We start from the raw sequence: 27,302 nt of genomic DNA on the forward strand, positions 1-27,302 counted from the left end.
TTATCGTCGAAGCACAGACCAATTATTTATGTTCCGATGACCAGATACTATATTTTTCGTAAACTGTAATTTTTTGCGCGTCTCTTCCAAGTGACATTTGCACGCTGATGTCGCGTGACACGACAAATAATCGAGTGTATGAGAATAACATAACAATGGAATTGGAAAGAACGTGCTTCATCTTGTTTTAAAATTGCCAATATTTTTTTATTTCTTTATACCTTCTAGCTCGAGTTGTAATTTCAATAAACGCAAATCCAGTCCGGTTTTGAATACTCGAAAAAAAAAAAACAATATATTTTTGTAGTTTTCTATACATCTTAATACATATCGCTCAACTATATCGCCATCTTATTCATAATATAAGGTCTCTGTAAGGCATTATATATGCCCACTTTTATGTACGCCTCTCGTATATCTAGACATCTTTTGATAAGGCATTCAATCCTCAAACTATTTATAGAGTACAGTAATAACGCGTCGCGACCGCAGTTGTAATTCAACAGTGCTCGCTTAAAGATGCAATTTCAAAGGGATTCGCGAATCTGCGCTTTTATAAGTCGAAGAACGGTCCTTGCAAATAGCATCCGACCGGCCACACTGGTTGTAAGAGATGAAAGAATACAAGAAATATCATACGACACCGGTGAAGACGTGGTACAATATTTATCACAGGCAAGTATAATCACTCGGCCACGTATAAATCATTCGGGACGGGAAACGAATGCGAATCGACGTACGTTTCAGAAATATCCCGGCATTCTATTTCACGATTGCGGCTCGTTAGTGCTAATGCCTGGAATAATAGACTCCCACGTGCATGTAAATGAGCCCGGAAGAACCGAATGGGAAGGATTTCACACCGCAACACGAGCGGCCGCGGCTGGCGGTGTCACCACGATCGCGGATATGCCTTTGTAATAATAATCCACGTTCTTCCCCTTTAACGATTGTCTGAACGGCGAAATTACCTTCGGACGTGCATATCTATTTTCTATCTTATAGGAATTCTATTCCGCCCACCACTACTTTGAACAATCTCAAAATTAAAGCCAGAGAAGCGCACTCGAAGATATTTGTAGATGTCGCATTCTGGGGCGGTGTGATACCAGGAAATCAGGTACGTTTTGCAAATTTTTAGATAAATACATATATTTAGAATGCGAAATGCATACGAACGTATACAAAACTATTTTCGAAAAACAAGGGCAATTGTTCTGAACTGTCAATTGGAAATTCGGATAAATCAATCCTTCAACGACAGAAATGCCGTAAAATAAGACATACCTGTTCGTACCACCTTAAATTGAATATCAAAACGCGTAAGTTATTATTCACAAATTGCATATGAAATTATCTACTTACCGCGGCATAAGTCGACATTGATAACGGAAATAATTTACCTACACTTAAACTGCACGGCACGAAACTTCTATAAAGAGTTATAATTAGCAATGACTTCAGCCTCGGTGAGAATAAATACCATTCTGTTGCATATCTGAAAAATTGAGATCTAAGATCTTTTAGCGAATTTTATTTGAGAGAGAGAGAGAGATTTAACAAACAACAAATATGATTGAAATTAAAATTGAAATTATTATTTATTTATTATATAAAATTTTTTCAGCAAAATTATATTTTAAAATACGCATTTGTAAATGCAAATATGTTTAAGAATATAAAATAATTATTACGCTCGATGGAATATATTCTGACTTTCGTCCATTAATTTCTGACCAGAATAACACATGATCATCAATTGCAGTAACGCTCCCATAATAATAAATGTAAATCTGATCATTTCATCGAGTTGATCTAACACATAAACGATCTATAATATAATCAAAATATAATCAAAAATATTAATAAATAAATATGAGTAATAATATAATGAATTCTATTATTAGAATATTATGTTTTTATATTTTTCTATTTTATTCAAGATAAATTAATAAAATTTTATTTTATCCGAGAGTTAATAAAAAGTATTGTTGCAATAATTTATTTACTTTACCGTTAAATCTTGTTGAAAAATAATTATTTAATACTTACTCGAACTCCAATCAGACTTAAAGTTGCACCAATCAAAAATAAAAAAAATATCGCAACCGTTTGATGTGTCGAATTCAATATGTCAACATATCTAAAAATCACAACAATATCATACTTTTGACAATTTGTAGTATGTGCGTTATATACAGTAGCTCCTGAAAAAAAAAGTGCCGAAACTCGGCTTACTTTATGGCAAGCTGATATTTTTTTAAACACGTAACGTATTCCTGGTATATCGCTTGCTCTTTTGATAATATAACTTCTTTACTTTCATAACGTTCACATTTCTCCGTACGTAATGTCATCGTGATATTTTCAATTTGCTCGCTGTGAAATACTTATGATTTTTATATTATTATATTCCTCAAAATAGTCCAAGTATTTATCATATACATTGCCTGCGATCACTTACCCAATAATTGAGAATAAGCTACACGCATGAATGGTACATGTAAAGTGCAGTGTATCGGCGCACACCATAATGCTCATACCCACCACAATTATAGCAGAAATATAACAGAAAATTGGCACGAAGTACTCGTCTGTATCTACTCTAAATTCAATCTCGAGTGCTAAGACTCGTGGACGCGATTCGTTAAGAGGTAATACGATATCTAGGAACACCGGTGTCAATGGGATTATTATAAACATTGAACTTAGAAGGTACATCATAGCTGCAATTTCGTGAAAGACATGCTTTCTGCGTTAATTTTATTTTACACATGTGTCTCGCAATTATCATTATTCTTGGTCTTGTCATCTTCTAAAAATTATGTAATTATGTTTATTACATACTTACTTGAATAAAATATCGAAAATTTTCGCGATATGGTAGAATAATTTTTTAGAATACGAACTTCTAATTCATCCGTGAAAATCTCCCAATGATCATTCATGGCTTCGTACAAACAACGAAACTGATTGTAATAATATATATTAATAAAAATTTTATTGGGATAGTGATTTTGAAAAATGGTGGATGGTGCACATATCGTTTAGAAAGTTTACCTTATCCCGATTCCAAATTTCATTCCATAATCTTACTATAAAGGCGGTTGTTATGACAATTTGATAGCAACCTTCAAAAATCATTTGCGCATCGTCTCGGTGATCATACAACAATAATATCTACGTGTAATGTCAATTTTTTAACCGAAACACATGTGACAAAACAATTATATTGTGACTTTTTGAACATTGGTTGATACACATTACCTCGAACGGATAAAAACTTATTTCAAGTACAAGACAAAAGATTGGTAACGAATTTCTCACAAGCTTACTTTGGAACGGCCAAAGGCCTAAGCGTGACAAAAATATCTTATTAACATTATATTCTCGTAAGAAATGCACCAACATCATATCTTGTTTTCTGTTTAGTGGCTACGATATAAATGACGCGTACAACAATATCGACCCTCTGTTAAATTCAAGCTGTCAGAAATCATCAATATGAGATGACATTTTTTTCTTCCTCATATTCCAAATAGTATCGTCTTATTTTTTTCATATCACGTATTAAAGTAATAATATTGCGTGTTTCGCGAATAATAACTATGAGAGTGAGAACGCACCTTCTGTGCCGCTTTATTGATCGGGCGCTTTCTTTACGAACACCATTATTAGCATTGCGATTGTCAATAAGCGCAGGTGCGATTGTTAAAGTGCTTTCCGTGCCAAGCAAAATCTAAGTATTTTTTTTTTATTAATATACAGTTAATCAAAAGTCATAACATAAACATTTCAGCAAAATTTAGAAAGCTCTACAAAATATACGCTGTTAATCCCTGAGTGATAAGAATGTGGTGAAATAAGACATGCTCGCCCGCAACACCTTAAATCAAAAACAAGCATGCACATATAAGTTATTTTTTTGTTATATGAAAGTTATAAATTTATATTTATAATGTGTTATAAATATAAATTTATAACTTTCATAAATTTAAATTTAATTTAAATTTATTTACCATAGCGTAAGTAGTCATTGACAATGGAATTATATTACCAGCTGTTAAGCTGCAAGGTATAAAACTTCTATGAAGAGTTATAATCAACAGCGATTTTAATCTCGGTGAAAATTTATACCATTCCGCGGCGTATCTAGAAATATAATTTTAAAAGATGATTATCTAGAAATATAAATTTAAAAGATGATTGCTATATAAGTTTTTTATAAATAATTAATATATAATTAATTGTATTTTATTAAAAGATTAAGCTTTTATTTTTTTTCTAAAAATATAATTTTAAAAAAATATAAAAAATATAAATTTACATAACAGTCATAAATTTATAGATAAGTATAATAAATTATAAATTAATTTTTCAGGAAAACGATTACATGAAATTTATGTATAAAGTGTAATAATATATCTATATATAATTACATATATGAACAGTATGTATGTGTGTGTGTTTCATGCACAATATAAAAAGACAAAAGCGTCACATTAATATATTACTATAAAGAAAAAACTTGCTTCATTGAGTTTAAAATACAATAAGTCACATTATTAATTTTTTATTCTTATTTTGGAATAAAATTAAATGTTTCGTGTGAATTTTTAGATATTAAAAACGATAGTTTATGTACTTAGATAGTTTATGTAGTTTATGTTATGATTTAAAGAAAACAAGTTATAAAGGTTGTAAAAATATATAAAATAATTACATAATTATACATAAAAGAATATGTAATATATGTAATTTTATTACGCTTTGTTATATAATTATATAAACATGTATATAATTGTAATTTGTTATACTTGAATGCAATGAAAATTTTAAACAATTGTTCAAAAAATAAAAGTCGATTCAAGTTCTCAGAATTTTTATTTGTAATTCTTTAACGTGGATAAGCAGTTAAATATGTGCTCTTTTACATACAATAAAATATTGTTATTTTAAAGTAATTGTTATTACAAATCCTGATGCGAAAAATTTAAAAATTAGATTTGTAAAAACTTCTAAAAAGAATTCCAAATTCTATGTACGAAGTATCTAATTTTGTTCCGCGATTAAAAAATTTTTTTTTTATAAGTTAATATTATTTATAAGAAATTTATAAAAAGATTATTTTAAGTAAACTTTTAAATAAGAAATGTTATACAGAATTTTACAATACGTATAAATATATAAGCAACAATATACAAAAATATATACATAAACAACAATTGGGCATAGCTCATAGTATCAAATATAGCTCGTAGTAAGAAAATTCTTACATTCGATGGAACACGTTCTGACTTTCATCTATCAACATTTGACCAAAATAACATAAGACCAGGAGTTGTACTAACATTCCTATGATCCCAAAACTATACCTTATCGCTTCTTCTAATTGATCCAATACAGATACAACCTATAATGTATGAAATGTGGTATAAAAGAAACATATTTTTAAAATTAAAATTTTATTTATTAATAACAATCTGTTAATTTTGTCTTTTCTTAGTAAAAAATAAATATTATGTAAACAGTTCACAATAATTACTCACTCTAACTCCAACCAGACTTATAAACGCAGCAATTAAAAACAACAAAATTAGTGCTGTCGTTCGATATATCGAATTTAGTAAATCGACAAATCTATGGAATATAAATAATATATTAACATATTAGAAACACAGATTGTGGCAAGACTATTTAGAAAAAAAACTATTTACTGTAAAGCAAGCTGGTATTTTTTTAAACATATAACATATTCTTGATATATTGTTTGCTCGCATGTTGATTTGGAACAGCTTTCGTTAATGTTCTCATTGATGATCAATTTTGATATTATATTCTCGAATTGCTGACTGTAAAAAAGTTCTTATCATATTTTGAAATCAAATTGAAAAAATTATCTGTATACATACCTGATGATCGAAAATAAACTACAAGCATGAACAGTGCGAGTAACATGTACACTATCGGTACCAACTATAATCATCACACCTGCCATGATTACACTCGTACTATAGCATAATAATGGTACAAAATACTTGTCCTTATCTATTATCCAGTCTATAGAAATCGCGAAAACTCGTGGTCGTGACTCATTAAAGGGTCGTACAATATCAAATAAAACCGGTTTAAGTGGAACAATTATAAATATTGCTGACATAGAATAGATTATTGCTGTAATTTTACAATAAAATTACATTTTGTATAAATTGTATAATTAAGAAAATTAAAATCAATATTTTCTTAGCAAAAATATTTGTATGAAATTTATCGACACAAATAATTTGTTTTCTAAAGTTTTTATTAAATTTATATCTACGTTTTAACTTCATAGCGTTACTCAATCTGTATGCTCTTTCTGTACATACTTACTTAAATAAAATATTGAAAATTTTCGCGATGTGATAGAATAATCTTTTAGAATACTCCTTTCAAATTCACTGGTAAATATATTCCAATGCTTCTCCATGGTTTCGTATAAACGTTGTATCTGATCGTGCCAAAATTATTTTTTTGGAATAATAATTAAAAAATCATGAATAAGTTAATGTTCTTTATATACATACCTTATCGCGGTTTAAAAACTCATTCAATAATTTAATGATGAACATAGCTAATGAGACAATATGATAAAAAGTTTCAAAAGTCACTTGAGTATCTTCCCAATAATTGTATAACACTGATACCTAAATGTAATGTTTATTATAACATGTTAGATAAAATATCGCAAATGTAAATGTAAAAAATAGATTTAGACTAACAATAAATTTTATGCGCTGCTTGCATTTTATGCGCTGCTTGCGTAAATAAAAATGCTTTAATGTATTATTACCTCGAGCAGAAAATAACTTGTTTCACATACAAGATATAAAATCGGTAAGAAATTCCTTATAAAATTATTTTGGAATGGCCAAAGGCCTAGATGTGACAATAATATTTTATTGACATTGTGTTCTCGCAGAATGTGCACCAGCATGATATTTTGAAACTTGTGATACAAATAACACGTACAATGTCTGCCCGCTTTTGTTAAGACCAAATGTCCAACAGTTTAAAATTGTAGGATTTCAAGAATTGATACGACATAGCTATGTGTACCATAGCAATATATCTAGCGTAAAATTAAACTATCATTTTCCCATTCCCCATTCTTATATTTTAAGTGACATATAGACAATGTCTTTTCAGACGAATACTTACATATGCAGACACATCGCGTGATGTACTATACGTATAGCGTGATGCTACATGATTAATATTCATAAGATTGAAAACGAACATTTCGTCTCGCTACTTTATTGATCAGTTTCTTCCGGTCACAATTACTAATACGAATTGCGACAAAGAATAAATGTAGATGCAATCAATTTGAAAATTCTTTTTATGTCCATGTGAGTGAAATCTAAATAATTAATCTAAATAATCGATTACATTGTTACAAATATTAACAATCATTCAGATAGGTTAGTCCTTAAAAAAAACTACAAAATGTATAAAACTAATTAATCTTTGACTGATAAAATGTCATGAAGTAGGATATTTCTGTCCGCACTGTCTTAAATTAAATACAGATGCTATGTGAATTTTCTTCTATATAAATAAGAATTTATAATTCTCATATTTACTACAGCATGCGAAAAATTTTGTCTTACGTTTCCGATTTATTTTTGTATGTTAAATAATTTCTTGTTTGATTGTATTATCCATTCGTGTACATTTTGAGGAAAGGAGGGGGATGAGGTTCTAGGATCCAATAGGCGTCTTATTAGAAAATATCAAAAAACATAAAATATTTCATAAATTATTAATTTTTTGATAATTATATCTTATTATGTTTTATACTTAAATTTAAAGGATCTGAAATATACTAAGATATTTTCTGACATTACCTAGATCTACAAAGTTTCTTTGTGACTTCCTGGTTTTCAAATACATTGAGGATCGAATTTAAATCAATAACACATACTAAAATAATAATATTACGTGACGCAATAAACATGTTATGCGAGTAATAACAGTAAAAATGCACGTCTTGTCATTTTATTGATCGGATGCTTTCTTTATGTTCATCATCTTTAACATTAATTACAACTATTAATAAATGCAATTTAATAATTACAATTATTAATAAATAAAATATGTGTCAAACACTTTAAAGTGCTTTTTGAGCTAAGAATATTTGGACTAAGTATTTTTAAAAACAATAAGTCAAAGATTTTAGCAAAATATAAAAAGTTTGACAAAATATATGAAGTAAATTAATTTTTGAGTGATGAAAATGTAGTGAAATAAGACATGCTCGCTCGCAACACCTTAAATCAAAGAGAAGCGTAAAAATAATTTTTTGTATGTCGCAAATATAAATTAAATTCTCGTTAATTTATATTTAAATTTGAAACTTACCCCAGTAAAAGTAGTCATTGATAATGGAATTATGTTACCGGCTGTTAAGATGCAAGGTATGAAACTTCTATGAAGAGTTATAATCAACAATGACTTTAACTTTGATGAGAATTTATACCATTCCGACGCGTATCTAAAAATATTATTTCAACACATTATTTTAAAAACTTTTAAACAAGGAATAGAATTATTCAAAATGCAGATAATATAAAATTTTTCAAAATGTATTACAATATATAAGTGACAATTAATGATTTGAACATAGTTTAAAATATAAGAAAATTCTTACATTCGGTAGAATACATTCTGATTTTCATCTATCAACATTTGACCAAAATGACATAGGATCAGAAGTTGCAATAACATTCCTATGAATCCAAAACAACAAAGTGCTAACTGTTCTAATTGATTTACATATAAGATCTACAATATATAAAATGAATGATATTAAATAAATTATATTTTAATTATATATTTATTAATAATAATATCTCAACTATGTGTGTCATTATACAAACTAAATAGTATGTAAATAATTTATAATATACTTACTCTAATTCCGAGCAAACTTATAAACATACAAATTAAGAACAATAAAATTAATGTTACTGGTTGGTATATCGAATTTAGTAAGTTGACAAATCTATAAAATAATAATATAAATAATATATCAATATATTAAAAACATTGATTGTGTCAAGATTATTTAGAAATAATTCTTTACTGTAAAGCGAATTGATATTTCTTTAAACATATGATATATTTTTGATATATTATTTGTTCGCGCGTTGATTTGTAGTAGTTTCCGCAATTGCTAGTTTTCTCATTCATGACTAGATTTGGTATTATCTTTTCGAGTTGTTGACTGTAAAATTAAATTCTTAATGCCTTTTGCAATAGAATTGAAAAAAAAAAGAATTATTTCATACGTACCTGATAATCGAGAATAAGCTACAAGCATGAACAGTGCGAGTAACATATGCAGTGTCGGTACCAATCAGAATAATTACACCCATCATCATTACAATCGTAGTATGGCAAAATATCGGTACGAAATATTTATCTCTATCTACTCTCCATTCTACAGGAACTGGGAAATTTCGTGGTCGTGATTCATTAAGGGGCCATATGATATCGAGAAAAATCGATTTAAATGGATAAGTTATAGATATCGTTAACATAAAGTAAAGTGTTACTGCAATTTCACGGAATAAATATATATAGTGTATAAATTATTTAGTATATATAAATGAACAGTATCTATTCATCTCATCTATTCATCTCACAGCAAATCTACTTTTTGCATATACTCACTCGAGTAAAACATTGAAAATTTTTGCGATATGATACTGTAATCTGTTAGAACATTCCTTTCAAAGTCATTGGTAAATATATTCCAGTGATTCTCCATAGTTTCATATAAGCATTTTATCTAATTGTAAAATAATTTTTTTAATAGTAATTAAAAAAACATGAATAAGATAATGATGACTAAGACAGTGTGATGTTCTTATATAGTGTCTGATTTCTAATAATATACTGTTTTTGTATAGATAAAGCAAGTTAAATTAAGCAGAACAGTTCTCTACTATTTTACGATTTGTACAAATAGTAATAAGATTAATTATCAAAAATTGCCGAATAAACGCGTATTTGTACTGCAAATAACAATACTGCAGCAAGATGTGGCCATCTAACGTTACACGCATTCGCAGTAGCGACGAAATGTTTGGAGATGTGTGTATTATAAGCGAATATTCTATCATTTATAGCCTTCACGTTTAAATATCTCACCACATTCCTATCAACTACGAACGCATGTTGGACGATTGTACTTCGCGCGCTTGCATTCGTTGATGAACCAGGCTTCTATGCTTTGCTCTGATGATTTTTAATAATTAATAACTTTACTAATTATGAAAATCGCAAAATAATACATAACTTTTCTGTTCAGTTTGATCATCTCTAGTTACACACAAGCGGCATATCATTAGGAATTAGACCTTGTATATACAAACCTTGTCACGGTTCCAAAACTCATAAGATAGTTTAGTGATAAACATAGTTAATGCAGCAATGTGATAACAAGTTTCAAAAATCACTTCCGTATTTTCCAAGTGATCATATAATGTTATTATCTAAATGTAATGTTTGTAATAATATGAAGTATATATTTATTAAGTAAGTATATTAAAATGTATGTATAAAAAATATATTTACTTCGACAGCAAGTTTTATGCATTATTGGCATTGTGTAGATAAAGATATTTTAATGTATTATTACCTCGAGCAGAAAATAACTTGTTTCACATATAAAATATAAAATCGGTAAGAAATTCCTTATAAATTTATTTTGGAATGGCCAAAGACCTATATGAGACAATAATATCTTATTGACATTATATTCTCGCAGAACGTGTACCAGCATGATATCTTGAAAGTTGTGATACAAATGTTATGTATTACAACACGTTTCTGCTTTTTTTAAAATCATATTTTACATGGAATGAAATTATAGAATGTCAACTATCTTTGCACAATGTAGTTATATCTACGATAGCGATATATGTATCGTAAAATTAAACTATCATTTTCCCATTCCCCAGTCTTATGTTTCAAGTGGCATATAGACAATGTCTTTTCAGACAAATATTTACATATGCAGACACATCGCGTGATGTACTATACGTATAGCGTGATGCTACATGATTAATATTCATAAGATTCAAAATGAACATTTCGTCTCGCTACTTTATTGATCAGTTTCTTGCGGTCACAGTTACTAATACGAATTGTGACAAGGAATAAATGTAGGTGTAATCAATTTAAAAATTTTTTTTATGTCCATGTAAGTGAAGTCTAAATAGTCGATTACATTGTCACAAATATTAATAATTATTCAGTTAGTCCTTACAAAATTAAAAAAAATTACAAAATGTTTAAAACTAATTAATCTTTGACTGATAAAATGTCATGAAGTAGGATATTCCTGTCCGCACTATCTTAACTGGAATAAAGAAAACAACTTTTGGCGAACTCAATCTTAGGAGTGTGATAATTTTTCTTTTATTAAATTTATATATACACGGTGTCCCAGGGCTTGAGGTGGCTCGTACCCCAACCCTGGGACATCCTGTATATATAAATTCGAAATTGATTCCTTATATTGAGCGAACTACGTGCTATTACTTTTAATGAACTTATAGAAGTTATCACAGAATATTTTGGATATTATCTTTAATAATGGCTATGCCATTATACAACTGCACAATAATTGCTATGATACAATTGCACAATGTGCAATCGACTCTTTGTCAAGTTCAAGTTAACAGAATGTCAGGAATCGTTAGCATAAAATGGTTGTTTTTCTGAAATAACATATTAAAATTAAAGTGTAACTAACATTTTTCTTTTCTCATATTTAAAATAATATTTATTTTATATATTTCTCAATACATCACGTACAAAAGCATGTTATGCGAGTCGCTTTATTAATCGAATTTTCCTTACGCACACTTACTATTAATTATATGTTGATAAATGCATGTGTGATTATTGATTTTAAAGTGTTAAGCAGAATCAAAGTATTTTTTTTATGAATACAATTAATCAAAAACTACATTTTTGCAAATACATTTTGCAAAAGTTTTAGCAAAATTTTGAAAGTTCTACAAAATATATGAAATTAATTAATTTCTGAGTGATAAGAATGTCATGAGGTAAGACATGCCTGCCCGCAACACCTTAAATCAAAGAGACAAATGTGTACATGTAAATCATTTTCAGTATGTTACAAAGTTTAACATTCTCGTAAATATAAATTTAAATTTCTCGTAAATATAAATTTAAATTTCAAAACTTATCGCAGCGTAAGTAGCAATTGATAATGAAATTATATTACCAGCTGTTAAACCTCAAGGAATAAAACTTCTGTGGAGAATTATAATCAACAACGATTTTAACCTCGATGAGTATGCATACCATTCCGCAGTATATCTAAAAATATAAATTTCTTCATCCTTCTTCTAAATAAAAATATATATAATAGCAAGTGATTAAACTTGAATAAAAAATGAGGATTTTAACAAGCGATCAAAAAGTAAAAATCAACTCAAAGTCATTTTTATTTTTAATTCTTTCATTTGCATATATAAGCAATATACGCTTTTTATATGGAATAAAATATAAAGTAATTATTATTTAAAATTCTAACAGAATAAATTCTAAAACTAGAATTATTTTTAATATTCAAAAACCTATTTATGAAATAGATAGATAGTTTCGTGTCTAGAATAAAAGAAAATATTCTTTATAAGTTAATATTGCTAGTTTTCTTCATTAATAATTAGTTTTGATGTTATTTTTTCAAATTGCTGACTTTAAAACAAAATTTTTATTGTCTTTTGCAATTAGATTAAAAAAAGAATCACTATTTGTATATATACCTGATGATCGAGAATAAGCTAGAAGCATGAACGATGCGAGTAACATGTGCACTGTCGATACTAGTTACAATAATTATATTCGTCACGATTGCACTGATATTATAACAAAACAGCGGTACTTCTCCTTGTCTATTCTCCATTCTATAGACAATGCGAAAACTCGTGGTCGTGGCTCATTAAGGGGTCGATAAAAAGTAAAATCGATTTAAATTTCGAGTAAAATCGATTTAAATGGAACAATTATAAATATTGCTGACATTGAGTATATTATTGCTACAATTCCACGAAAAAATGTTACATTACTAAAAGGACTGAAATTGATATTTCTTGACAATAGCAACATATAATAATAGCGGATTCTACTGACAAAAAAAATCTGTTTTACAAAGTGTTCATTGAACATGTAGCTACATTTAAATCATAATGCTAGCTTATCTGTATACTCCTTGCGTATACTCACTCGAATAAAATATTGAAAATTTTTGTGATATGATAGAATAATCTTTTAGCATATTTGTTTCAAATTCATTTGTAAATATATTCCAGTGATTCTCCATGATTTATAAACGTTGTATCTGATTGTACTATAATAATTTTTTAAAAAAGATAATTAAAGAAAGGTGAATAAGTGATCTTTTGCATACTTTATCATGATTCCAAAATTCATTAAACAGCTTAACGGTGAACATGGCCATTCCGATAGCGTGGTGACAAGTTTCAAAAATTACTTACACATTTTCGCAATAATCATAAAATATTGACATCTAAATATAATGTCCATGATAACATGTTTGTGTGTGTGTGTGTGTGTGTGTGTGTGTGTGTGTGTGTGTGTGTGTGTGTGTGTGTGTGTGTGTGTGTGTGTGTGGGTGGGTGGGTGGGTGGGTGGATGGTGTGTTGTAAAATGTAAATATGAAAAAATACATTTAGATTGAGAGCAAATATTACTATCTGCATTAATAAATAAAAATGTTTTAATGTATTATTACCTCGAGCAGAAAATAACTTGTTTCACATACAAGATATAAAATCGGTAAGAAATTCCTATCTACCATATCTACCATAGCAATATATATATCGTATAACTAAACTCATTTCTCCATTCCCCATTTCTTATATTAATAAATGATGTCATGTAAACGATATTCTTTTCAGGTGAACATTTACATATACAAAGTAAATATATTGCGTGATGCACTAGATAATATGATAAGTTATTTATAAGATTGAAAACGGACATGTCGTATTCAGTCTTGCTATTTTATTGAGTTCTTATACAATTACGAATATTGCGATAATGAATAAAGGCAGATGCATTTGGTTTAAGAGTGCTTTCTGTGCCCATGCGAAGCAATTGTCGATTACATTGGTAATATTATAAATATTAACAATCATTTAGATATATTAATTCTTACAGAATTAAGAAAGAACTATGAAATGTACGGAATTATTTAATCTTTGAGTGATAAAAATGTCGTGAAGTAGGATAATCCTGTTCGCACTACCTTAAATCAAATACAGATGTAATATGTGTGATGTAATGTAATTTTCTTCGATGTATCATAAGTAGAAATTCATAATTCTACTTACTGCAGCATAAGTTGCCATTGATAATGAAACTATATTACCAGCCGTTAACCTGCAAGGTTTGAAGCTTCTGTGAAGAGTTACAATTAACAATGTTTTTAACCTCGGTGAGTATGCGTACCATTCCGCAGCATATCTAAAAATATAAATAATATCTTCGTTCTTTTTATATATAAAGATATATATATATATATTAATTGCAATTGATTAAACTCGAATAAAAAATAAGAATTTTAAACAAGCATCTAAAAACTAAAAATTAACTCAAGGTCAGGGCTTTTATTTTTAATTCTTTTATTTGCATATAAGCAATTACATATTTATATATGGAATAAAATATGAAGCAATTATTATTTAAAATTTTGACAGGATAAATTCTAAAACCAACATTATTTTTAATGATCAAAAATCTATTTATGAAATAGATAGATAGATAGATAGATTTCGTCTAGAGTCAAAAAGAAATACTTTTTCATAAGTTAGTATTATTTATTAAGGAAGAGAACTAATTTAGAAAGAGATTATCTTAAGTACTTTTTGAATAAGGAATATTATGCAGAATTTTGCAATATGTGTTAAAACATACAGGGAACGATTAACACTTCGGATTTAGCTCGAAATATTAAAATGAAAAAATTCTTACATTCGATAAAATACATTTTGACTTTCATCTATTAACATTTGACCAAAATAACATAAGAGCAAGAGTTGTAACAACACTCCTATCATCATAAAACTATATCTTATTGCCTCTTCTAATTGATCCAGTACATGCACAATCTATAATATATAAAATGCATAATATTAAACAAAATATATTTTTATATTTTTGTAATAATTTTAATATTTATTAATAGTGCGTCAATTCTTCGTGTTAATAATAGAAAATAAATTATAAATTATAAATTATATAATAGTTAACAATGCTTACTCTAATTCCAATCAGACTTATAATCACAGTAATTTGAAACAACAAAATTAATACTGCCGTTTGATATATTGAATTTAATAAATCGACAAACCTACGAAATAATAATATAAATAATATATTAATATATATAAAATACAGATTGTGGAAAAATTATTTAGAAAAATTGTCTACTGTAAAGCAAGCTGGTATTTTTTTATACATATAATATATTCTTGATATATCATTTGTTCGTATGTTAATTTAAAATAATATCCGTGTTTGTTAGTTTCTTCACTAATAACCAGTTTTGATGTTATTTTCTCAAATTGCTGACTGTAAAACAAAATTTTTATCGTCTTTTACAATTAAATTAAAAAAAGAATCACTATTTGTATACATACCTGATGATTGAAAACAAGCTAGAAGCATGAACGATGCGAGTAACATATACACTGTCGGTACCAGTTAAAATAATTATACCCGCTACAATTGCACTTATATTATAACAAAACAGCGGTACAAAATACTTATCCTTGTCTATCCTCCATTTTATAGACAGCGCGAAAACTCGTGGTCGTGATTCATTAAGGGGTCGTACAATATCGAGTAAAATCGGTTTAAATGGAACAAGTATAAATATTGCTGCCATTGAGAATATTATTGCTGCAATTTTACGAAAAAAAATGTTACATGACTTAAAAGAACTGGAATTGATATTTTGTTGACAATAGCGATATAAATTCTATTGACAAAAGAACCTACTTTATAAAATGTTTCATTAAACGTATATCTACATTTAACATTCATAGCGCTGGCTTATCTGTATACTCTTTGCATATACTCACTCGAATAAAATATTGAAAATTTTCGTGATATGATAGAGTAATCTTTTAGAATATTTATTTCAAATTCGTTTGTAAATATATTCCAATGATTCTCCATGATTTCATATAAATGTTGTATCTGATTGTATCGAAATTATTTTTTTAAAAGGATAATTTAAAAAATGAATAAAAGATCTTATCTTACGTATATACATACTTTGTCACGATTCCAGAATTCATTAAATAACTTAACGATGAACATGGTCATTCCGATAGCGTGGTGACAAGTTTCAAAAATTACTTGCACATTTTCCCAATAATCATAAAATATTGACATCTAAATGTAATATTTATAATAACATGTTGTGTGTGTGTGTGTGTGTGTGTGTGTGTGTGTGTGTGTGATAAAATGTAAATATGAAAAAATACATTTAGATTGAGAGCAAGTATTGCTATTAGCATTGTATAAATAAAAATGTTTTTGTTTTTTTAATGTTTTAATTATTACCTCAAGCAGAAAATAACTTGTTTCACATGCTAGATATAAAATCGGTAAGAAATTTCTTATAAATTTATTTTGGAATGGCCAAAGACCCATATAAGATAGTAATATTTTATTGATGTTATATTCTCGCCGAACATGTACCAGCATGATATCTTGACGGTTGTGATACAAATGTTACGTACAACACGTGTCCGCTTTTTTTTTTTAAATCATATTTTCAATAGAATGAAATTATAGAATGTCAAGTGTCTTTGCATGATAGTAGTTATATCCTACGATAGCAATATATATGTATCGTAAAATTAAACTATCATTTTTCTATTCCCCATTTTTATGCTTTTTATGTTATAATCCCTATAAACGATATCCTTTTTAGGTGAATACATCGCGTAATGTACTAAACGTACAATGTGATAAGATATTTATGAGATTGAAAACGGACATGTCGTATGTCGCTCAGTCTTGCTATTTTATTGATTAGTTCTTATACAATTGCGAATATTGCGATAACGAATAAAGGCAGATGAATTTAGTTTTAAAGTGTTGTCTGTGTCCAAGCGAAGTCTAAGCAGTTGTCGATTACATTGGCAATATTATAAAATAACAATTATTCAGATATATTAATTCTTACAGAATTAAGAAAGAACTACAAAATATATGAAACTAATTAGTCTCTGAATGATAAAAATGTTGTAAAGTAGGATATGCCTATTCGCACCTACTACCTTAAATCAAGTTCAGATGTAATATATGTAATATAATTTTCCTGTATGTATCATAAGTAGAAATGCATAATTCTACTTACTGCAGCATAAGTTGTCATTGATAATGAAAATAAATTACCAGCCATTAACCTGCAAGGTATGAAGCTTCTGTGAAGAGTTATAATTAACAATGTTTTTAATCTCGGAGAGAATTTGTACCATTCCGCAGCATATCTGGAAATACGAATTGAAAAATTTTTTTATATGTAAGCATTATTATGAAAAAATATATTATACAATATTAAAAGTATATTAATATATAATATGTGATTAAACACATTGATGTAAAATCTTTTTACGGAATGGAAACAGACAAGCATTTAACTAAAAAATAAATTTTTTATGGAAGAATCTATATTTATATTTAAAATAATATTTATATTTAAAATAAATAATAACTATATAATAATATCTATATATATATATATATATATATATATATATATATTTACACATATACAATCTTTTTACTAAGTGTACATTCATGAAAACATATGTGTAATGTTTTATACTTTATATTTAGTTAAAAAAAAAATATAAAAAATTCTTACACTCGGTAGAATACATTCTGACTTTTATCTATCAACTTTTGACCAGAATAATATAATATCAGGAGCTGAATTAGCATGCCTATGATTACAAGGGCAAATCTCATTACTTTTTCTAATTGATCTAATACATATACGATCTATAATAGATAAAATATAATATAGTAAATAAAATATGTAAAATAATAATATATATACATATATTCATACATATGCATAAGTCAGGATAGATGTTGAAATCAAAGAAGAGATTGTTCAACATACAAAAATAAGATATATAGAAAAAAATTTTTGTATTTCAAGGTAAAACTATTCAGAGAGAAAAAAAAATAGGATTACGTTGTTCACCGAATGTTAAACAAAAATAAAATACATGTGGCACTCAGATGATGTATTCGAATCTCTCAAAATGCGTTTATTGGTGGCGCTTGCCTATTTCTTTATCCACGTCGAATCGAGTTGTCGCTTCTTCTAAAATTTGATTGAATATTAGAAATTTTTAGCCTAATTAGTCGGCCCCCTACGGTTTTTTTTTGTGAATATCGAATTTCTAAATGTTTCTTGTGGGCTCCTAATTATTTTCAGTTGCGAATTTTGAAAATGTTTCGGCAAACATGCGGTTCCTTTTTCTCAAATGGTACGTAGCTAAGATTTTTTGAAAGGTGAGAAGAGATTTTTTTTTTAATTTAGAATTGTGACTATTTTTTTGCTGTAGTATACTATTTTGTTTTTGAAATAATAAAAAATTTGTCGGATGTACGAGCGCATTTATATATGTAGTTAAAATGTAATTATTAAAATTATTAAATGTATGTTATGAATTAATGTTATTCATAACACTATTAACATAGCTATTTATAGTGGAAAACCTTAAATCGAAAGTTAAACAAATGCACATGTATTCGACAAATTTTTAAATTTAATTATCTTGGAAATAAAGCATTATATAAAAAAATTTTATTTTATCCGATTTATTTTATATGTTGAATAATCTTCTATCTATTTATGTCACTCATTCTAATCCATATATATATATATCCATATATATATATATATATATATATTTATTTATTTATTTATTTATTATACAAACGTGCGCATGCATCTAGATATAAAGGATTTTTATTTTTTGATAGTTAAATTTTAATTTTTTTATTTTCTCTATAAAGAATGCATAATATAATAAGATGTATAAAAATAATTGCTTACTCGAATTCCAACTAGACTTACAGTTGCTCCAGTCAATAATAGCATAATTAATGCCACCGTTCGATACATCAAATTCAATATATCGACAAATCTAATAAAATAATAAAATGACAATGTTATAAATAATATTTTTTTTCAAATTGTAGAAAGATTTAAAGAGAATTCTTTACTCTAAAGCAATTTGATATTTTTTTAAACATATCACGTATTCATGATATAGGATTTCCTCGCTTGATAATCGAGTTCTTGATGATCGAGTTTTGTGTTTATGCAGTATCCATATTTATTAATTTCTTTGTTGACGTCCAGTTTTGATATTATCTTCTCAAATTGACTATAGAATTTTTATAGTTTTTTTGCTAAAAATTATAAAAATAAAGCTACTCGTATACGTACCCAATAATCGAAAAGAGACAAGCGTGAACGGTACAAGTGACATGCATAATATCGACAATCATGATAATTACACCTGTTACAATTATACTCATATTATAACAAAATATTTGTCCTTATCTATCCTCCATTCTATAGAAACTGCGAAGAATCACACTCGGGATTCATTAAGAGGCCGTACGATGTCAAGTAATATTGGTGTTAATGGAGTCATGAAAAATATTAATAACATGGAATACATTAATACTGTAATTTTATAAAAGATACATTTTTATGTATATATTTATACAGTACATGATTTAAAACATTGAACTTTTTTTATAAATTTATATATCATTATATTCATTAAAAGTAGTTTACCATTTTTTGCACTAAGTGTGTATTTATTCTATAATACACATTGTTATTATCCAAATATTTCTTGCAATTACTTACTTGAATAAAATATTGTAAATTTTCGTGATATGATAGAATAATCTTTAAGGATACGCATTTCAAATTCATTTGTAAACGTATTCCAATGATTCTCTATGATTTCGTATAGACGTCGTATCTGATAATAATATAAAACTCTTATTAAATTAATTAGTAAATATTGGATGAAACGCTGTTCTCTCTGTATCCATGTACTTTATCATGATTCCAAAAATTATTAAATAGTTTTGCAACAAAAATAGTTAATAAAACAATTTGGTAGCAGCCTTCGAAAAAACCAACCGTGCGTTCTTCCAATGGCCATACAACATTAATATCTAAGTGTCATTAAGTACTTTTTAGAATGGTAATAGTTTTCAAATATTTATCGTATTTATACACAAAAAAATGTATGAATGTATTACCAACAAGGGATAGCAACTTATTTGAAGTACAAGATAGCAAATCGGTAATAAACTTCTTACTAGTTTACTTTAAAATTTACTCAAAAACCCAAATGGGATAATAATATTTTATTGAAATTATATTCTCGTAAAATATGCATCAGCATAGTATCCTGTTTGAATATTGCAATAAGACTGACACGTGTTGCACATGTCATTGATCCTTCAAATTTCCAGTACGTATATAAAATTATGGAATGTCAGGAATCGTCAGGACGAAATAAGTTTTTATCGCTAGCTATCTACATATCTATTTTCTAACCGAATTGCTATTCCCTCTTTTTTGTATATCTCATAGCATTTATAACATTTTCTTTCTTAGCAACGCTTACATGTACAAAGTAATGATATGACGCAATGTCATAAGAAATGTCATAAGAATAATAATAATGAAATTGAGAATGGACACCTGTGCTCTGTCTTTGTTTTATGTCATCGTTTTATTGATCAACTACTATTACTGTTACATTGATCGACTACATTTACCACTTGTAATTTGTAATGTGAGTTGTAATTGTTGATAAGCGCTGGTGCAACGAAATTTCATGTGTTTCTTTTATATTCAAACATTCTATAATCGTTTATTTAATAATTTCACGATTCGATTCATAAAGATCTAATAATATAGAACGAGCAAAAAACTAGCTTTTGAATGATAAAAATGTGATAAAATAAGATATAGTCACCCAAAGATCCTAAACAAAAGATACAATGACAAAAGATACAATGACTTGATGTCATATAAATAAAATAATAAAATAATAATTAAAAGATAAACCAATTAAAAAAATGTTATGTAAAGAAGTTTCATCTTTCCGAAAAATATTAATACAAATTTACTTTCTCTTATACATACATCATCATTTATAAATTTTCGGACACTCCTTAAAATAAAACATACACAGTAAAAAACATTTTGTATTTGTGTTAAAATCGGTCCTTGTTAAAATTTTTATGTTAAATAACCTACATATTTATATGTAAATTTAACACATGTCTACTATGTTAACTGACCTTAACAAATATAAAATGTAAACTTATTAAAATTGATTTAAGAAAATAACACAATTCGTACGTATTTATTCAATATGTTAAAATTTACACAAAAAAATGTTGGTTTTACTCTATAACAGGAGTGGGGATGACTTGTTATTATTCTTTGTGTGGTTTCGACACAGTCTTGAATTTTGACGCGTCTCGACGTTATTTTATCATAAAAATTATGTTAATTGTAACACACAATTAATTTCAAATTAAGATCAAGAGTACATTTCTTTTTTGTTGAAATATTAACATAGTGTCGGTATTACTATTTAACACAGATTATGTTAAATTAACATAAAATTTTGAGTGGACATGCGATTTATGTTAAATTCAACACATTTTTTCTAACAGTGCACAAATTCTTACGCAATTTTTTTATTTTATAATATAATTATAATAATTTTATTTTTTTAACTATAAAATAATAAAAATAACGAAAATATCAAAAATACTGATATGCTGTTTACAATTTTATTTTATTTTATTTTAAAGAATGTCCGAGAACTTATGAACGATACGTATTTTTGCTCTTTTACACATGTACAAATAATAATTATATACTACTTACTCGAATTTCAATCAGACTTATAGTTCCATTCAATAATAATAGAAATAACGTAATAACTTGATATATTGAATTTAATATATTGACAAACCTATGAAACAATAATAATATAAATATTTTAATATAAATCCATTTTGTATATAAATAATCTATATAAATAAGTTTACTCTAAAGCAAGCTGATATTTTTTTAAACATATTATATATTGCCGATATATTTCATGCTCGCCCGACAATTCGAGTTCTTCATTCAAAATACGTCCATGTTTGTAAACTTGTTTTTTGACATCAAGTTTTGTTAGTATTTCTTCGAATTGCTGACTGCAAAGTAAAATTTTTATTCATATTTTACAAAAAAATTTAAAATATTGTATAAATATATCTGATAATTGAGAACAAATTGCAAGCATGAACAGTACAAGCGACGTACACAGCATTAACATCGACCATAGTAATCACACACAACACTATTATACTAACTATATTGTAACAAAAGATCTCCCTCTTATCTTTTGCAATTTTTAGCACGAGTTGCAATCGTTAATAGACGCAGGTGTAGTTGGTTTCAAGTGTTTCTTGTGCCCGAGCGGAGTCGACGAATTTCCACATGTCTCCGTGAACGATGTGGAGAAAGCCTTTCTGCAATTGCTGTCTACGAAAACTGTGCTGGCGGTACAGATTGCATCACACATTGCTTACATTTTCATTAGATGCGTTTGCAACGACTAATCGCAGATGTGCTTGCAGTTTCACGCTGAATGTGAGGAATCCGAGGGAACAAATCTGTTAACCGGTAACGTACAAGTAACATTTTCATCTTTTTGCGGAATCAACTTTTTCATATCTTTTAGATGATCCAAAAATGTACGAAACTTTTTTACGTAGTCGTCCTGATCTCATGGAACTTAATGCTGTAAAATTAATTTGCGATTGGTGCATAAAATATAAGTAAGTTAAAGCGAGAGAGAGAGAGAGAGAGAGAGAGAGAGAGAGAGAGAGGGAATAAAAAAAGAAATTTAGCACTCATTTCAATATTTACATAAAAGTAAAAAAGTGTTATATAAAACTTTTAAGCTTCCGATGCCATATAGTACATTTGTCAAGCGCAGAATGTTTGGCGTTAATAAATGACGCTAAGGCTCGTGGTGCACCTTTAACCGTGGAAACGTGCTATCACTACTTAACACTTGCTGCGGAAGAAATACCTCCAGGCTCTACTGAATTCAAATGTTGTCCACCGATCAGAAGAAAAAGTAATCAAGTAATTAAACAAATCTTTTTGCTTTGCGTCAATTCTCTCTATTTAGCGACTTTTACATGCCTTTGTCGTTAATCGTTAATCAAATATTCTTAAATAGTATTTGAAAATATTCGCTACATATCAACATATAACATGAAGAGAGATAGTTTAATTCAACAAATTTTTAAGATTGCGATTCATTTTAGATAGACATTCGTTATAAGAACAAAATAAGTGAATTTTACATTAGGATCAATGTTTGTCTGATTCGGATTTATTCGATAAATTAACTTATGATAAGTTGATTTTTGACCTTACATATATGTATGTTGATAGGAAAAATTGTGGAGTGGTATTAAGAACAAAACATTAGACATGATTGTCTCGGATCACTCTCCTTGTGTGCCAGAATTGAAAACTTGCGGAAATTTTTTGACCGCTTGGGGCGGAATCTCGTCATTGCAATTCGGTGCGTGTTTATGTAAAAATTTAGTGGAGGAGAGAGAGAGAGAGAGAGAGAGAGAGAGAGGGAGGGAGGGAGGGAGGGAGGGAGGGAGGGAGAGAGACAGAAAGTATGAGATGTAGAGAATTGTGGAATAAAGAGAGAAATAGATAAAAGCTTCTTTAAAAATACAAATAGGATTACCGCTGATATGGACAGCTGCGAAAATGAGAGACATGTCACTTTCCGATATCTCGAAGTTATTAAGCAGTCATCCTGCAAGGTTGTGTGGTCTTGAAAATCGCAAAGGTGATTTATCGGTTGGAATGGATGCAGACTTCGTTATTTGGGATCCAGAGGAACTCATTAAGGTCAGTCGTATTAATTTCGAAAAGTAGAGAGTATATATATATATATATATATATATATATATATATATCTACTTTTCAAAATTAAAAAAAATGCAAAATATATATGAATGTTAGATATAAAGAAAAAAGTGTAGAAAACGAACAAAATTAATATTCATTGAACAAAATAAAAGTTACATTTGTTTCATCTTACCATTAGCACTTACCAATCATTTCAGCACTGCTAATTTCTGACTATGAAATGACAACTAAGATAAACGGATTTTGACTGACTACAAACTATAGCATTTACTAGCATTTCTGTTTAGCTCGACAGTTTTGAACTACTTTTTGACAATTTTTTATAAACATAATGTTTTACTTAGTTACTGGATAGTTACTGTATAATATAATATAGTATAATATAATTTAATTAGTAAAAAATGATTAGATTTGGTTAATAATCAATTTTTACTAAAGACATTTCTACTCGGGATTCTGTGTGAATATTAATATTAAAACATTATCGTATTTTCGCAGATCGAGCTAGACAACATTTGCCATAAGAACAAAGTAAGTAATATGACATAAGTTATTGATTAAAAAGAAAATGTAATGATATAGAAAATGTAATGAAAACTCTCACCAAGGATCTCTCGAGTCTCCGAAGATATTCAACTTTACAGCTGACGCCATATCAAGGAAAGGTCCTATTTGGAAAAGTAGTCGCAACTGTTCTCAGGGGAACATTCATTTTCAAAGAAGGAAATATCTGCGACAAGCCTATGGGAAAATTATTATTAAATGCAAATATCTTACAAACGATAGAAACCCAATAAACTTTATTTCATAGCTTGTAGAGCAAGTTCTTTACAGTTCTTTTGTTTCTATTTTAATATGGATTATTAATAATAAAAAAACAAAAAAATTATAAATTATAAAGAATACTTATCCATTATTAATTTTTAGTTTATTTTATTGATGTAATGTATTGGTGTAAATCTTTCTTCCTTTGCTTCTAAGCATAAAAGCTGTAAAGAAAAATATTGCTCGTCCAGTATTAAAAGTAGTCAATTATGATATGTGAAATAATTTCAAAATTCAAGGAAGAAACATATTCATAAAAGTGAAACTCTTCTGCCGATATGGGTAACAGCAAATCTGTCGTATATTGGTCAATGGGACACCAATATTCACAGCAGGTCGCATGACGTTCTTCGAGAACATACCAAGTGAAATGGCTCGAAGATATGCATCGTTGATTTTTCATAGCAACTATTTTACGATATTTACTTTAATTTGATTTGATTTATAAATAATAAATCTTACGTTTTTATTCGTGGTAACAAAAAAATTATTATAAAAAAATGTATATATATATATATATATATAAAACATTTTTTCGTAAAAAGAATCTTTATTCTAAACAGAATATAAAATATGAGCATATTTGTACATTATCCTCGTCTCAATCCGTGTATGACATAAGTGAAATGTAAATAAAAGTATCGATGTTTATGTCTATATCTTCTTCATACTATGTTTTTCTTTTATCTCTTTTTTTTTGTTATACACTTTGTAATTTTTTTTGCCTATTCTTTGAAATACATAATTACTCGTAATAATTACTCGTATAGTTCAAAGTTATAGTATGAAACACAACTGGATGGTGAGCCTTCCTCGAGGAGGATGGGAGTGGCATTCACCGCTCTTCTGCCACCACGCATCTGCGGTATAAAAGCAACCTGCGTTGTAGCGCGTTTAGTTTCGTTTCGCAGTAGCCGATTGTAAAACGCAACATTTTCAGCGTGAGTACCGTAATTTACATAGTAAAAAATTCACGTTGTTGTTTTGTTTGGGAAAAAAAGCAAATTTCGTTTTTGATCAAATTTGTGTATGCGTACCTCGTTGCTACTCGATTATAAACTTGTCTCCAATCTAATTTTATTTTTCTTTAATTTTTTATAGAGTGAAGTGTATATTTTTTGCAAAAGAAATGGAAAATAAGCAAAAAATTTTAACATATTGTATTTTCGCGTAATATTACATTTTTGTTGATTTCAAGTTATTATTGTAGTTATTATCAGTGATAAATATCAATCGCAATATCACGCAATATTTATCATGCATGTAAATCTCTGCAAAAATAAAAACATTTATCATGGATTATCATCTGTCATTTCTTATCGAGGCGCAAGTTTTTTATTATAACTTACAACTTATAACGCAACAAAAAACTCCACAAACGTTGCTCCAATTTCATGACCTCGACCATTAAGGAGAGATCGGACCAACGCTTTTAGAACGTACACCGTCACTTTCGATATACTCTTTCCAATAACTGGCATCTTATTCGTGTATTTTACACGATGACGATTCTATGTTGATGTAATATTTAAATCACTTTATAATTTTTATTCCGAATGAGACTGATGAATTATGTATAAAGTTGCGAAACTCTTTATAAAAACAGATTATGTACATATATTCTATTTGGATTTTAATTATTTTTACATCTCCCTAAACTTCATCTCCATATATTTCAAAATATATTTAAATTTTATATTCTCGAACCGGTGGTTATGCGAATTCCATTTAATAATCTTGTTTTTTATTTGTCTCCAGATGGAATTTCACACTGTAATTTTGGCCACGTTACTTTTGGCCGGCATGATCATGGCGTATCCACAAAAAGACGGGCAAATCTTCAGCAATGAAGCGATACGACAAGCTCAGAATACATATCTCATCCCTAAGGATGCAACTATACAAAAGGTCCAGGAGGGCATCGAACTGGCCGCTTATGAATCAATTCCTGGAGATCAGAGAATCAATCTCTTTGAGATTTTGGGCGAGCACGTGCCACCCGAAGTAGTGAATAATCTTCAGACCCAGATCGATCAAATCGGTCGAAATTAAATTCCTTTCTCTCACAATCGTCGTCATATCGTCATCGTCGTGTAAAAATAATCATATTCTAAGTCTTACGCTCGTAGAAAAGTATTTATAAATAAATGTTTTCTTTGTACCTTGCTTTTGTATTTTACAAAATTCTTTTTACAGTATAGAAAGAATTTTTACTTTTCATAAATAAATGTATAAAAAAAAGCAGCTTATATATGCGTATCTTCTTCTGCTTGCAATTATAATCCACAATAAGAAAATCAGTTTATCAATATGGTATGTGGAGAAACAT

General features: G+C 28.1%; 5 protein-coding genes and 1 pseudogene across 10 annotated transcripts; 2 read left to right on the plus strand and 4 right to left on the minus strand.

Annotated features, from left to right (window-relative positions):
• Window positions 1-519: 519 nt before the first annotated feature.
• LOC105429553 (allantoinase, mitochondrial-like) lies at window positions 520-25,890 on the plus strand. Of its 6 annotated transcripts, none has more exons than XM_089079622.1 (11): window positions 520-675; window positions 748-917; window positions 1,006-1,120; window positions 22,600-22,746; window positions 22,822-22,867; window positions 22,926-23,022; window positions 23,149-23,335; window positions 23,651-23,783; window positions 23,955-24,127; window positions 24,647-24,679; window positions 25,751-25,890. In XM_089079622.1, the coding sequence occupies exons 1-11, from the start codon at window positions 520-522 to the stop codon at window positions 25,754-25,756; spliced, it is 1,263 nt and encodes a 420-aa protein (XP_088935748.1). In that variant the 3' UTR covers window positions 25,757-25,890. The 6 variants fall into 6 exon arrangements, with proteins under 6 accessions (XP_088935748.1, XP_088935747.1, XP_088935744.1 ...); XM_089079621.1 differs by having other exon boundaries at window positions 25,744-25,883; XM_089079618.1 differs by lacking the exon at window positions 25,751-25,890 and adding an exon at window positions 24,757-25,630.
• Window positions 1,247-3,421, minus strand: LOC112552797 (odorant receptor Or2-like). Its single transcript, XM_089079634.1, has 9 exons — window positions 3,268-3,421; window positions 3,061-3,180; window positions 2,852-2,969; window positions 2,465-2,726; window positions 2,239-2,379; window positions 2,053-2,143; window positions 1,695-1,831; window positions 1,366-1,498; window positions 1,247-1,300 (listed from the first exon to the last, which is right to left on the minus strand). Exons 1-9 carry the CDS (start codon window positions 3,412-3,414, stop codon window positions 1,247-1,249), a joined length of 1,203 nt encoding a protein of 400 aa, XP_088935760.1. The 5' UTR covers window positions 3,415-3,421.
• On the minus strand, window positions 3,821-6,139 carry LOC105429490 (odorant receptor 67a-like). The gene is made up of 6 exons (XM_089079630.1): window positions 5,913-6,139; window positions 5,718-5,852; window positions 5,550-5,640; window positions 5,277-5,413; window positions 4,020-4,152; window positions 3,821-3,886 (listed from the first exon to the last, which is right to left on the minus strand). Exons 1-6 carry the CDS (start codon window positions 5,996-5,998, stop codon window positions 3,833-3,835), a joined length of 636 nt encoding a protein of 211 aa, XP_088935756.1. The 5' UTR covers window positions 5,999-6,139; the 3' UTR covers window positions 3,821-3,832.
• On the minus strand, window positions 13,730-16,643 carry LOC112552796 (odorant receptor 43b-like). The gene is given in 8 exon segments (XM_089079635.1): window positions 13,730-14,417; window positions 14,420-14,571; window positions 15,079-15,215; window positions 15,367-15,457; window positions 15,538-15,678; window positions 15,747-16,008; window positions 16,191-16,308; window positions 16,387-16,643. Coding segments are annotated over 8 exon segments (1,143 nt in total). The 5' UTR covers window positions 16,507-16,643; the 3' UTR covers window positions 13,730-14,295.
• Window positions 16,826-20,974, minus strand: LOC148936071 (uncharacterized; annotated as a pseudogene).
• On the plus strand, window positions 25,775-27,222 carry LOC105429493 (uncharacterized). The gene is made up of 2 exons (XM_011642494.3): window positions 25,775-25,914; window positions 26,732-27,222. The coding sequence occupies exon 2, from the start codon at window positions 26,732-26,734 to the stop codon at window positions 27,023-27,025; it is 294 nt and encodes a 97-aa protein (XP_011640796.1). The 5' UTR covers window positions 25,775-25,914; the 3' UTR covers window positions 27,026-27,222.
• Window positions 27,223-27,302: the final 80 nt, after the last annotated feature.

This window comes from Pogonomyrmex barbatus, unplaced genomic scaffold (assembly GCF_055798465.1).
Source record: "Pogonomyrmex barbatus isolate J1 unplaced genomic scaffold, ASM5579846v1 scaffold3, whole genome shotgun sequence".
In the NCBI taxonomy this organism is placed as follows: Eukaryota; Metazoa; Arthropoda; class Insecta; order Hymenoptera; family Formicidae; genus Pogonomyrmex; species Pogonomyrmex barbatus.

Excerpts from the sequence above, each read along its gene's own strand:
- LOC105429493 (XM_011642494.3), top strand. The coding sequence starts at position 26,732 with ATGGAATTTCACACTGTAATTTTGGCCACGTTACTTTTGGCCGGCATG.
- LOC112552797 (XM_089079634.1), bottom strand. The coding sequence starts at position 3,414 with ATGATGTTGGTGCATTTCTTACGAGAATATAATGTTAATAAGATATTT. Across the intron at positions 1,832-2,052 it reads TAAGTCTGATTGGAGTTCGA|ATCGTTTATGTGTTAGATCA; the intron begins GTAAGTATTAAA and ends ATTATATTATAG. Across the intron at positions 1,301-1,365 it reads CAATGTCGACTTATGCCGCG|GTGGTACGAACAGGTATGTC; the intron begins GTAAGTAGATAA and ends ATTCAATTTAAG.
- LOC105429553 (XM_089079618.1), top strand. The coding sequence starts at position 520 with ATGCAATTTCAAAGGGATTCGCGAATCTGCGCTTTTATAAGTCGAAGA. Across the intron at positions 676-747 it reads TGGTACAATATTTATCACAG|AAATATCCCGGCATTCTATT; the intron begins GCAAGTATAATC and ends CGTACGTTTCAG. Across the intron at positions 23,336-23,650 it reads TCAGAAGAAAAAGTAATCAA|GAAAAATTGTGGAGTGGTAT; the intron begins GTAATTAAACAA and ends GTATGTTGATAG.
- LOC105429490 (XM_089079630.1), bottom strand. The coding sequence starts at position 5,998 with ATGGCAGGTGTGATGATTATAGTTGGTACCGATAGTGTACATGTTACT. Across the intron at positions 5,853-5,912 it reads AGTTTATTTTCGATCATCAG|TCAGCAATTCGAGAATATAA; the intron begins GTATGTATACAG and ends ACTTTTTTACAG. Across the intron at positions 5,414-5,549 it reads TAAGTCTGGTTGGAGTTAGA|GTTGTATCTGTATTGGATCA; the intron begins GTGAGTAATTAT and ends CATACATTATAG.